This window comes from Polyodon spathula, chromosome 9 (assembly GCF_017654505.1).
Source record: "Polyodon spathula isolate WHYD16114869_AA chromosome 9, ASM1765450v1, whole genome shotgun sequence".
Lineage (NCBI taxonomy): Eukaryota > Metazoa > Chordata > Actinopteri > Acipenseriformes > Polyodontidae > Polyodon > Polyodon spathula.
Window position 1 is genome coordinate 15350496 of NC_054542.1, and position 14157 is coordinate 15364652.

The 14157-nt window shown below is 36.8% G+C and overlaps 1 protein-coding gene across 2 annotated transcripts in view; it reads left to right on the top strand.

Moving 5' to 3' along the window:
- The first annotated feature begins 1521 nt into the window (after positions 1-1521).
- Positions 1522-14157, top strand: part of ilk (integrin-linked kinase) — a 98416-nt gene continuing 85780 nt past the window's right edge. The window contains exons 1-2 of one of the 2 annotated variants that reach the window (XM_041258754.1): positions 1522-1703; positions 5733-6004. In XM_041258754.1, coding sequence (XP_041114688.1) covers positions 5916-6004 — 89 coding nt within the window. In that variant the 5' untranslated portion in view covers positions 1522-1703; positions 5733-5915. The remainder of the gene's footprint in view (positions 1704-5732; positions 6005-14157) is intronic. The other variant, XM_041258755.1, reaches the window with a different exon arrangement.

The window sequence follows — 14157 nt, forward strand, 5'->3', positions numbered from 1 at the left end:
GTGGTCAATGTGAATGCGATTGCCTGTTGGTCCCAGGGCGAACAGCCAAGTGTAAAAAACCCTCTTTATGAAAACTAATCCACGTCTGGGAGGTTACTAGACGCCCTATGCTTTCGACCAACTCTGAAAATTTTTTAGTCCCATGCTAATCAGGCTTTTAAGTCCGTTTCTGTTCTTGATGCATTCATGTTGCAGTGAGAGTTTAGGACAAGCCAAGGTTAGTAAAAAGGACAGGACAATGATGTCATAGATGGGCAGAGCTAAGACAGGGGCGAGTGCCTGGAGCCCAGAAATGGGATTCCATATGGGAAGAGTGGCAAGAAATATATTTTTTAGGTATTTTGCAATGACTACTAGAGTCCAGCCAAGTTTGAAGAAAGGCAGGAGTCACAGCTGTGACTTTTTTTTCTTTACTGGTTAATACTGTTTATAGGTTAAAAGTTCGCGTGACATCGTCTGGTTTTAATTACATTTTCAAAAAATAATTCTAAGTGAATAAGTGAAATATGCAGGCAAAATGTGGTTAAAATCAGTATTTGTATTAGTTTATTGACCCCCATAGCCATTATGCTCTTTAATGAAATCAGAACTGAAATATTGACTCTTTGGGGGTGCATGAACAAACACGTTTTTTTTTTTTTGTAAAGCTTTTTAAACATTTCAAAGCAAAGAACATGTGGTCAAATAAAATGGATGTATCACAGCAAACTATTTTACACGTACGGGAACACCAGAAACATCGGCAAATCCATATGGACGAATGTTCAGTTATAATTTTATTATACATTTAAAAAAAAAATCAGATCTCATCAGGGCATCAAAGTATAAACAAGAATCACACAAATATATACAATTACAGATAGAAAAAATCAAGTTCTAATTCTTCATAGATACTTAGTCATAATGTGTCTATGAATCAGACAACTGATTATTAGCACGTTCAAACGGAACTTTGAGGTCTATTAGATTTTTTTATTGCATTTATATATAGCGCTTTTTTATACAAAATTATCGCAAAGCACTGTGCAGATAGCAGAAAAATGAACAAACTACAATACCTGTGTACAATGTCATACACACACACAACTAACACTCAGCCCATTTAAATACAGATTAAAACATTATACACACAATACAAAAGCAGCCATTTTAAAGTTACGTTAAAAAAAACACTAAGATAAGAAGTCAATTTTATAAAAGTGGGTTTTTAGTCTTGACTTAAAACTGTAACGGTCTCAACAGCGTCCAAACTTCTGACAAAGTACATTTTTTTCAAGAAATATGTAACATGACAGAATTACAAAATCAGTTTCAACTGTTACATAATCACAGATTGGTTCCTAAATTATCTTACAAAATTATAATTTTACAAAAATCCTTTTTCCGCTCTCTGTCCAAAGCTTCTCTGTTACCCTCCACCTCTTGAGTGGGCTCCGATAATGGCACCTGTGGCGATTACACGCATTGGAACATGGGATAGCACGATTGAACCATGGGATTGATTGTCCTATCCTTTTTACTTTTCTTGGGACAGGCAGAGGCAGGGCTGCTGTTTGTGAGTTATCAGTAACAATTTCTCATATTGAGAAAGGAAGAGAATTTTTAGGACAGCAAATTGAGGGTGTGGACCTGGAGACGTAGTCAAGCTCAACTCAAATCGCGAAGAAAACCCGATCAACAAAAAGCTTATTGGGTAACTGAAGGTAATATTTGCATTTTTTTTTATTGTTGTTTTAAATTGGGAGTCTGTCTTATATTTTAAAGTTTGATTGAGATATTATTACCGCTGTTTGTGTCTGGTTCAGAGGGGCCAGACTGTGGAGGTGGGATGAAGACTTTCTAAACTTATCCTGGGAAGCTGATTTGTTGGGTTTGCGATTCTACGTAAAGCAATACTGTTTTGCCATTTAATGTTAAATGGGAAGAAAGATAGCGCCTCTCCCTATTTGAAAACATCCACAAATATTAAATCCAAGCTGATAGAGCCAGTATTGATCTCTTGTGTCTCCTGTCATCATCAGACACATGTTGGCGGTGGAAACTATAACATACTTTTTTGTATTGTTGTCAGCAGTAGGGCTAATCATATAAATGATCATGATTATTTTGCAAAATAACAGTATTGAATATGAATTTATAACGGAACCAAATAAAAATTCTAAACGAGTAGGCCAGTTTATTCTGCACAATTCAGTTTTTACAGGTAATCTATATAAGTAATGCATTTAAAACATGTTTATGTTTTATACAGTATGTGTACTTTAGTTAAAAACATTTATAGACAGCACCAAGGAACTTAAGGACAAAGTGTAGGATGTTGTGTAATTTACTTAGGATTCATATAGGCTAATTATTTGCCACAGAGAAAAAAAAAAACAAGAGTCAAACTTAATAACTGTTTATTTGTTCAGAAAATGCAGTTTTTTTTTGGGGGGGGGGGGGTCAACCAGCAGCCTAGAGAGGTCTCCAGACTAACTTTTTTTTATATTAGGATCAATGGCTTAGGCCAAAAAAAATTGGTTGCCGAATCTAATTTTGTGCCACCATATTCAACTGCTTAAAATACAACAACTTGTTAAGATACTAAAACAGTAGCCTAATGTCGTACTCACTTGTTTGTTGCCTGACTCTGTTGAATAAGTAAGCTATACAGCTGATGACTGCAATTAACTCAACATTTTATATTTGAGATATTTTGCAAGTGTTTATGGAATTGGTGACTGCATTTCTAATTGTGTATAGTTGTAATATGGGAAATAACATGCTGCAGGTCGCATGCTCAGTGTTAGGCTTTGTCCACACTATGCCTTTAAATCGTATTATTTGCCTTTAAACTGGCTTAAAAGAGCTAAATATGGTCCACACTATGCAGTGTTTAATACCATACTCGAGAACCAGACTCCAGACTTACTCTGGTTAGTCTCAAGTCCGGTTCTAAATTAGATTGCATCTGGTAGTGCGGTTTGTCAGAAGTGTGGACACTATATTGATCTACATTTGTATCCTCCAATATCCCCAAATGCTTTTTGATATGTTTTGGCGCGTGGACATTACAAATACAGTACTTAGAACACAGGCTCTTGAAGGAGTTGAGAATGAGTATCATTACTGATATATTCAATTTCTGAGGCTTGTTGTAAAATGGTGAATCATGGAGCAACGTAATCAGATGCCGAAATCAAGGCACAGTGATACCTGGAGCAATGAAATCGGACAAGAAGAACTTCACAGAGTTCAAAATAAAACACATACATTATGATTAAATGTACCTTGTGTTTATAAGAAACAAAACCGTAACGTTCATGCTAAGAAGCACTATGTCTTCTGTGGGCACTGGCTCCATATTTGCAAGGTTGTAAACAGACAGTGCATGGTGGGATAATGTCATATTCAGTCCCACAGTCCATTGCACTGTAGCGTTTGTATGGATAAAGCCTGACTAAACATGAAGCAGTACTTTAGTGTGGACGCTTTGAGTTTTTGTATGGTTTTCAAGATGGATTATGCAATGTGACAAGGCCTTAATTACAGCAGTGGAGTCCTCATCTGAGAGCGTGTAACACAGCCAGCTCTTATGATGTTTACTGTACATTTGTTTCAGTAAAAAACAAGTTTGTTCTGTTATTTAAATTTAAGTACACCACAGTAAATATAATATTGTATCTTGTAGATATTTCCAAGCTGTTCTTTTTCATGATCACAATCTGAAAGTGAGTAGTTTTTTGAGATTTACGATCATACTGTAAATACAGTATAATCGGAAATCTCGAAAAACTACTCGCTTCTAAATCTTTTGTAGTCATTTTTGTATTACTTTAGTATAAATACATATTAATTTGGATTCATATGTTGTTTTTTTACTGACTTTATGTGAACGAAAAGACACACATTTGCCCGTTTTCCCATTGGAAATAGTGATATTTTGAAATATCACTGTCCTGGTCACAAAAGCAAAGTTTGTGGGGAATAATAGCCATTTTCTGTACTTTTGAGGCATAAGCAATTAGGAAATAACACTTACTACCCAGGAACAAAAAAAAAATTGTTACACGGTGAAATCAGTATTGGCAGGCACAGATATGTCAGCAGGGATTTAACTCTGCGGCTAAAAGGTATCCACAGTAAGAAAACTATTTAACTTTAGTCTTAAGTTGTAACACATTCCAATCATTAGCTGCAGCAAACTGAAATGAGCTGTGACTACAGACTGTAGAAAGCATAGGTAGGACTAGTTTAGTAAATTCATCTGATCTTAAATTATAAGATGACGATCAAAATTATACAAATAAATAGGGGTTATACCAAGCAAAGATCTGTAAATTAATAAATACCAAGGGGTCAGATGCCTCGTACTTAAAGAGGGCCATTTAATCAAAGAATAAAGATGGCAGTGGTGAGTGTGATAAGAGCACCAGTCACAAATCTTGTCACTGAATGGTATAAGACATCAAGCCTCCTAAGAGCGATTCCGGAGGCCATTTTATAAATGACATCACCTTAATCGAGAATAAGAAGAACCACGTTTGAACTAAATGTACTTTGTAGAATGAGATATAAAAATGCAAGTCTAGACTTAACTTTAACTTGTAATTGTCAATATGTGTGTTAACAGTTAATGCACTATCCAGCCGTTTACAAACACAGGATTTTTATGTTCTGCTGTTCACTCGTAATTTAAATATTCATTCCGATATTCATTCGTTTTCAAAAATGAATAAAAGCCATTATATTGTTCAGAATGCAGGCAGAGACAGCATAGCAGCGGGGGTAGGGGGGCGTGGCCCCTGTGTGTGTGCTTTTATTTTACAGCAAGACGTTACACTGTAACACGTTAAAGTAAAAAAACAATATCCCAAGAGTAAAGAATAATATGTTAGCCTACAAAAAGCACATAGTACACTACAGAAAAACAACTATACCAAATATGGACTGTGTACCCTGGGCTACCAAAAAATGTAAAACGTGTGGGTGGCATTACTACCTTGCCCGCTTATTAGCTTATCCCTGAATAGATAAAAGTCTCTGCAATTCAATACATTTCGAAGTACCACAGAACTGGCTTTTTTATTAAATTATTTGTATTTAGGGGATCATTTAAGGCATCTATTGCGTAGCAGTGTGAGCCACTCCAGGTTTTCCTCTGAGCCCTAATTGTAGTACTGGGATATTTAGATGTTTGCTCAAACATTGCTTCTAATCAGTGACAAAAATGACCACATTTGTAGTTACTATTACAGAATGTATAAATAACTATCAAAAAGATTTTCCTCACACACACTGTCTAATGCACAGCAGAGTGCTTTGTTTAGAAAGTAATTTTAATGGCGTACCAGATTTATATTTACTGCTGGAATATGGTTATAATGTTGTTGTGTTTTTTTGTAGTTAATTTAAAATGAAAGACTTGCCATATAAAACTATGTTTGTCGCTGCTAATTGTGTCTAAGTTTAGAAGGGTCTAATCAAGCTAAAAGCTGGAATTGCTCAAAGTGCAAGTCTTAAATGACACCTGTGCATATTAAGAGCAGACTGTTATAGGTTAGTCCATCAAATCAACACAGGGATTATGCTTTCTGGTAGACCTTTTATCTGATTATCATTTTATAGCTTGTTTTAAGTGCAAGTCTTTAACGTAGCGATCAAGCAACATCTTTGGACCACTTGAGCTGGTCTCCTGTGACCTATTCTAAGAACCTCATTTAGCTTTGTTTTTTGTATCGGTGATGTTGTAGAGAGACTGTTCCAAGACAATTGGTGGCCTCACTGGGACACTGCTGGATGGATGGTACACTCCAGCTGAAGTTTGGATTAATGCAGAGTGAACCTTGCCTGAAGACCACATTTGCTTGAGCCCTATAGGAACAAGCCCAACCGATCTTGGATAGAACGAGGAGTAGCTTTACAGAGAGGGAAAGATGGACGATATCTTCACGCAGTGCCGGGAAGGGAATGCCGTGGCTGTGCGGCTGTGGCTTGACAACACAGAGAATGACCTCAACCAAGGGTAAGTAGTGCCAAATTTCTGGGTGATGGGCAAGTAGAATGTGACCAACACGGTGGAAGGTACATCCATCTTTATCTGTTACACTAATATTGGCACATCATTTTAGAGTACCTCTAAATGGGTTTTGGTAATGGTGACTATCATTTTTTCATTGGTAGTAAATGCAATATGTGTGTTGCCACTATGCATATTGGATGTCATCTTATTTAATATTCTGCCTATATTTGAAGAGGGGAAGATAGTCTTTTCAGGGAAAGTGAACAGAGGGTCGACACTAATAGAAATTGATTAACATTTTGGGGTACTTCCTCTTGTGAGATGGCTTGCTTAGTGGAGTAATTGTGTATATTTTAGCATATATTCATTTAGGGATAACGATATATTTATTTAGGAAGCGATCTGGGTGTTGTAAAATGGACAACAAATATCGCCACCCTAAGCACCGTAAACCACCAGGGGTGGTTGAATGCTTTTTTAAGTCAATGTATGGTACATACCAGACTTGCAGTCGAGGCCTCAAACCAACTCACGAGTCCTTGAAACAAGCTCAGATACATTTTCTAGTGGTAGTTATGGGGGAACAGTTTCCCTAACAGACCTATCATTTTATATTCCAGAGATTCATGAAGCTCAGAAAAATCAGATTACGTATTTTTCAAGAATGCAGTTTTGGAAATGTATTTCTGAAGTCAGGGTTTTCAATTAGTTTAACCCTTTGCGGTCCATTTATTCAGCGCTTGTCAGGCACGTCAGGTCCAATTTGTTTTCACAAGCGCTGTTTATTTTAGACGCACTGTTTACATTGTTTTTTCAGAGTAAACAGGTCCAAAAGGCATTGAATCACAAAAAACCCCATAGTACTGTATCTACAGCCAAACCCCACCCCTTGTTCACTGTATTTTTCACATACCTCTTTATAGACGTGCATTCTGATAAATCCTTTCCTGATCACTCGTTTTATCACCAAACGCCTCAATAATGCGATCCAAGTCATTATTTTACTACTATAACATCTCAAAAAGCTCTGCAAATGTCAGTGATATTATTTGAGAGCTGGATGCAGAAGCAGCTATCTCCTTTGTTATGTCCGTGTTCTCTGTAATGCATGGGGCTGTGAGAAGAGCCTTTTTTTTTCTGTTTCATTCAGCCATTGAAAGGTTTTCTCAGCTTTTTCTGGAGAAAAAACAACCAGAGACTTGTGCTTTGTCTTTTTGATGACTTTGAGCATCAAGGCTCCTGCAACACAAAACTGGCTAAGAATGTGTGTGGAATTGATGATGGCACCTTTAATTGTGTACAGTAATATGGGAAACAACATGCTGCAGCTCCAGTGCTCAGTGTTAGTGAAGTCCTGATCTGACCGCATGTAACACAGACAGCTCTTATGATTACATATTACTGTTTATTTATCGTGAACAAATTTAAATTGCATCGATTTTGTTCAACTATTTACTATATTACATACACCACAGCAAGCACATTTCAGTACATTTTAGATATTTTCATTAACACAACCTGAGAGCTAAATTTAGTGAATGTGTTTTTTTTTTCACTGCAGTCAAGTAAGCTGCAGTGGATTTTATTTAATTTTCTGAATGTTTTTAATTTCTCAGTAGTACGCTTCCAAAATAAAGTCCCAGTTATTTCTGTGTTCTCTTTCACCTTAAAATTGTCAGTTTTAGAAATAAATTTAGTTTTCGATTATGGTAACGTCTTAAATTACCATGCATGCTTCTTTGGCTGAGATATTATCAGCTCATTATCTAAAGAGGGAACCTGCTGCGGAATTAAATCATCCTTAAACTTCTGACGGTGAACAATGTAACCTGTAATAGTTATTTACCTGGAATAGTTTTGTGGGACAGATCTTCTTTACTGCTCCAGGGGCATATATTGCACTAAACAAGATTCCCTCTACCTCAACTATATTAACCATCACCACATTTTTAACAAAACTCATTGGAAACAATGAGACATTTCATAGTTTCTGATGAACTACTGTACCCCTAGAAGTGAGTTGTGTCAAAAGTTGTTGCGCCACATACAATACTGAGTCTCAGAACTGCAATTAGTGTTTTCTGTTTTCTGGTGTTAATTTAGAACAATGTGACAGTACTACACGTAAATGAAAAGCAAGGACAAACAGTTATTTTAAATGGCTATCATTCTGTAAGCAATAGAGCAAGCGAGAAATTATCTTGCTGAATACCATGGAATAAAAAAAGCTAGTGTGAACTCTCCTAGAAGGAAACGGTACTGTAAAAGCCTAAAAGCCGGTATCTCCTCTTCCAGCATTATTCCTGATTGCAAGTGTAATCACAGTGCTAGTCTGCATGTGTTGTGCAGACGGGTTAACTTTATTCCTAGCCTTAGAGAGAGAAAGAGAGAGAGGCAGGCAGGCTGGCTGGCTGAGTCATGGAGCAGGGTGGATTTTTAACATCCCCATACATGGACTGTAAGTGAGGCGTTGGGAAATTCTCTCCATTACACCAAAAAAGAACAGGGAAAAGTGAGGGAGGGGACTGAGGGAGGAGAAAGAGTGGGATGGAGGGGGAGGGGAGAAGCAGAGAACAGGAGTAGAGAGAACACGAAGGGGAGGAGAGATGGAATGCAATTTCTTTCTTGAGTTACTTTCCAATTTCCTCTTCCTCCAGCTAGAGAGCAGCATATTTCCTTTAATGTGTGCCGTAGTGTTTACATTGCATTGCATTCCTCTCATTACTCTATAATTGTCTTCCATAGGGTATGTAGTAAGAGTTGCTCCCATATGACAGTGTGGTTAACCGCCTAGAGCAGAGGTACTGGGAAGCTGTTTGGATAGGGACTGGGAGGTGGTGTGATTAGAGCTGAGGGAATACAGTAAAGTAAGTGTGTGTGTGTGTGTGATATATATATATATATATATATATATATATATATATATATATATACAGCTCTGGAAAAAATTAAGAGACCACTGCAAAATTATCACTTTCTCTGGTTTTGCTATTTATAGGTATGTGTTTGGGTAAAATTAACATTTTATAAACTACTGACAACATTTCTCCCAAATTCCAAATAAAAATATTGTCATTTAGAGCATTTATGTTCAGAAAATGATAACTGGTCAAAAAATAACAAAAAAGATGCAGTGTTGGCAGACCTTGAATAATGCATAGAAAATAAGTTCATATTCCTTTTTTAACAACACAATACTAATGTTTTAACTTAGGAAGAGTTCAGAAATCAATATTTGGTGGAATATGGTGGTATTTCGGCGTCTTGGCATGCTCTCCACCAGTCTTTCACATTGATGTTGGGTGACTTTATGCCACTCCTGGCGCAAAAATTCAAGCAGCTCGGCTTTGTTTGATGGCTTGTGACCATCCATCTTCCTCTTGATCACATTTCAGAGGTTTTCAGTGGGGTTCAGGTCTGGAGATTGGGCTGGCCATGACAGGGTCTTGATCTGGTGGTCCTCCATCCACACCTTGATTGACCTGGCTGTGTGGCATGGAGCATTGTCCTGCTGGAAAAACCAATCCTCAGAGTTGGGGAACATTGTCAGAACAGAAGGAAGCAAGTTTTCTTCCAGGACAACCTTGTACTTGGCTTGATTCATGCGTCCTTCACAAACACAAATCTGCTGAAGCACCCCCAGATCATCACCGATCTTCCACCACATTTCACAGTGGGTGCAAGACACTGTGGCTTGTAGGCCTCTCCAGGTCTCCGTCTAACCATTAGACGACCAGGTGTTGGGCAAAGCTGAAAACTGGACTCATCAGAGAAGATGACATTACTCCAGTCCTCTACGGTCCAATTCTTATGGTCTTTTGCAAACCTCAGCCTGGCTCTTCTTTGCTTCTCATTGATGAAGGGCTTTTTTCTAGCTTTGCACGACTTCAGCCCTGCCCCTAGGTGCCTGTTTCGAACTGTCCTCGCCGTGCACTTCACCCCAGCTGCCGTTTGCCATTCTTTTTGTAGGTCACTTGATGTCATCCTACTGTTGCTGAGTGACATTCGAATGAGTTAGTGGTCATTCCGGTCAGTGGAGAGTCGTTTTCGCCCTCTACTGGTCTGTAGCTTTGTTGTCCCCAATGTGTGCTGCTTGACCTTGTTCTTATGAACCGCCGTCTTTGAAATTTTAAGGATGGAAGCAACCCGACGCTCACTGTATCCCTCTGCCAGTAAAGCCTTCTTTTCCTCACTCAAAACTTTCCTTTTCAACTCTTTGGGCATGGTCAATAGTTATTTTTTTATTCCAATTACTTTTGAGGTACTACTAGCACTGTTTTGCCATCCAGCTGGTCCTATTGCAAGAGAATAGTGATGACCACAGGAGTGGTTTTTATACTTTTCCTCGTTAAATAAGGTTTGGTTCAGGTGATCCCCTAATCAGTACCTCATTCAATAGAATGAGGTGTGCCTGTGTTGGAATTCAACAGACACTGGAATGGAATGGCTGCCATACATGTAGAGATGCTGATTTAAGAAAAATTTGCAGTGATCTCTTAATTTTTTCCAGGGGTGTGGGTGTGTGTGTGTGTGTGTGTGTGTGTGTGGTGTAAATAAGGCCTGTGTGTGAGAGAAGCTCCATGTTTGGTATGGTGGGCGGGTAGATTTACAATTTATATTTAGCTTTACAGCTGGCATGTAGGACAGACACTTCATCAACAGTGTTTACCCACTCTACCCCCAACTAGACAGAATGCAGCTGTCAGAGGGATTCCACCAACCCCCTTTTTGGACATTGACTTATTTTTATATATATATATTATATTATATATTATATATCTTATATATATATATATATATATATATATATATATATATATATATATATATATATATATATATATATTGAACAGTTGCATATTTCAAGTTGGCTATAACATTTTATAAGTAACTTGAACTGCAACTGTTTAAGATCTGAAAACAAGTAAAAATGTCTAATTAAGCAAATTATTAGTTCAATTAAGGGTCTAATTAAGTAATTGAGAGCTCGGTTGGAATGAAAACCAGCAGCCACAGGGGTTCCCCAGGACTCAGTTTGAGAAACCCTGCTCTAAGTTATTTAGATACTGAGAAACTTGCCGTTTTGACTGAGAAAGGATCAATTATCAGTGAGAAACCTTCGGCCACGCATTAACCCTTTTAATATGTTTTTGTTGCATTATACAATCTCAGCAAGTTTACAATTTACTTGAAATTTAAACAAGACATTTGTTGTGGCTCTGCCTCTGATTTTGAATCATCCTCTGATCCTATGCAGCCCTGTCAGTTGTTATAATAGATATAAAATTCAGTTTTTCAGAAATGGCCATAATACAATAATTAAATGTGGCATTTGAACATAAATATAATGTGGCTAGGTAAAATAAGTAAATTTAATAAATATTACCACAATTTTTTTTTTTTCAATCAGACTATTGCTGTAATAGTAAGTAAAGCACCTAAAGACAATTCAAACCTGTCAATGTTTATAGACATCACTTGGCTTATTGCTGGCATTAAAATACGCAGGAAAACCTAAGAATTATATTACAGTAATTCAGAAAACCAGATGTCCCGCACAGTTGTGAGAATCATGTTTATAGTCTTCCACTAAGACAGTAGTTCTGTTTACAAATAAAGGTGTTTTGAAAAGACCTGGTTTAGCATATTGCTGGCATTTACAGTAACAATAAAAACATTTTAAAAAATGAAACACTTTAAGGATTGTGTAACTAGAAAAATAGTTTTGAGCTCATTTCTTTGTCATCAGAAAGTATAATTCAATTAAGAAACGTCCATGGTTTAAAATTGTTATAGATTCATTAAAGGCAGGTAGCGTGGAAAGAAATAAACTAAACAATAATGAAATACACAATTCATTTAGCTTGCTTCGGGAAAGCTCCGCCTTGAGCGCAGTGTCTTAGCTGTCAGTTTTTCAGCATAGGAGAAGCTTTGCCATTGTTGGCGTCTTATTTGCTTTCTTATTACATGTACATGATCCCATGAATTACAGAAAAACTTTAAGAATACTATTGAACAATTGCATAGATAATCCAGTTTCTTTTAGCACTGTCTTACTGAACATTTCTTTTTTTTTGTCGTTGGTGCAGTCGCCATGTCGTGGTATACAATTTATTTATATATAAATTAGTCTCTAGGCGCACTGTTTAAGAACAGCCAAATGTTAATAACTGAGACAAACCATAACAGTTCTGTGATATCATGTAGAACTCGGATTCCCTTGACAACAATTAACATCCACACAACGTGTCAGAAATGCAAAACAATTGTTTATTTAAGGGAAAAAGGGGTGCACAACTAATCTAATATTACAGAAAGGAAAGGCTATTGGTTAGAGATATGCGTGAATAGTAATATGCAGTTCAATGATTCCATAGTCAAACAATTACAACGATCATAACATCATTAGCATACATGGTTAATATACTAATATTGAATATGTCTTATCACACACAGTGTCTACTTTGCATTAGTATTTTCAATACCCGTTTCTCATTGTAATCAATCATGTCAATATACACAAGAATTAATTCAACGGAATCCAGCATTCCAGTACCAAATTTAGCAAATTAGTTTTACCATGTTAATTTAGTTTAGACATATTGTATCAAACTAACAATATGTTATCAACCTCAGTTGATTATATATACAAATTAACTCAAATGGGGCAATGATGAAATTCTCTGCATTTACGAGCCAACTCTTTTTGAGTTGCACATTTCAAACAAACATAATACATTTCTTAAACACTCTAAAACAGGAAGTTATATTCTATTTCTAGAACAGTTTCCAGTTACTCAGTTACTTTGTCGAGTCATAAAGTATTTAATATTAGACATGTTGAATACTTATCGATTTACATATACAGACATCAATCTGCGTCGATGAATACTGCAGCTCTCTGGATCCGCAGTTCCAATATAGACGGTACTTTGAGGTACGTATTGTATTGCGTAGGCTTGCAATAACCAATAGTTCATTTTCAAATGAAGATCATCTTGTTGATCTCTAAGGCTTGCAACATTCTCTTTGTTGTTGGCAGTTTTCCCACTGGAATAATTCAGTTGATCAGACATAACTCGGATCAGCTAATGCGTTGCAATTGAAAAGTTATATAGTTTGTAAAAGTGTACTTGTGGCAATTCTTCTGTACGGCTTTGCTTCAGTTCGTTTCGTGCAGATACGTGGAAACAAAGACCCGCTTTCCAATTTAATGCAGTATCCCATCACTGATCCAGTCTCTCATAGGACAGACGGCAAGGCCCTTCCTCAGAAGATGATTCTAGCCATTATTCGGAACATTGGTTCTTCCTTACCCTCTGTGAATTCGAGCATGTATGCTCCATGACTCAGCAACTTTGTTCAGAGCAGTGTAGCATCCATTTTGTCCTTCCGAACTTCAATACAACTCTAGCAGGAGACAGCAGAGACATGGATTGAAGTCACATAATGAATACATTTGCAAAAAAAAGAATAATGGACAAGGTATGTCTTCTTCAATTACTATACACTTTAAATGTGTATTTTCGTCTAATGTGCTGATTACATTTTTACCAGTTTCAAAATGATTTAGATTCTGGTATAGTAAGCAAACCTGTTAAATTTGCAGGCGACACAAAAATAGGAGGAATGACAAACACTGTTGCAGCAGCAAAGGTCATTCAAAATGATCTAGACAAAGATGAAGCAGGCGTCTGGCGATTCTCTCGTGCTGCTCGCTGCTGCTCATGAACTGTACAGTTTTTATGTCGTCGTGTAACTGAATACTAAAATCAGTGAAGCACAATCTTCCTGCATTATTTACAAGTATAAATACTCCACTTTTAAATGTGTATTTTTGTCTGATGTGCTGATTACATTTTTACCAGTTTCAAAATGCTTGAGATGAGTTCTGTAATGGTCGTAAGGAAATAAAACAAAAACTGTTAGTGTGAGTATTGTGATTTTTATTTATGTTTATCGGAGTATTTATACTTCTGAATTCACAGAAAGTCAACAGTAGATGACTGTTGAAAAAAATAGCTCCTTTCCAACTCCAAGTATCTTGCCTTTTCTTATTAGTCACTGCTTTGTTCAGCTTAACATTTACTATGTCTTTATGTTCATCATAGCGTTAAGTTACCTTTCTAATTTCGATGTTACCCGAGTTTGGATTA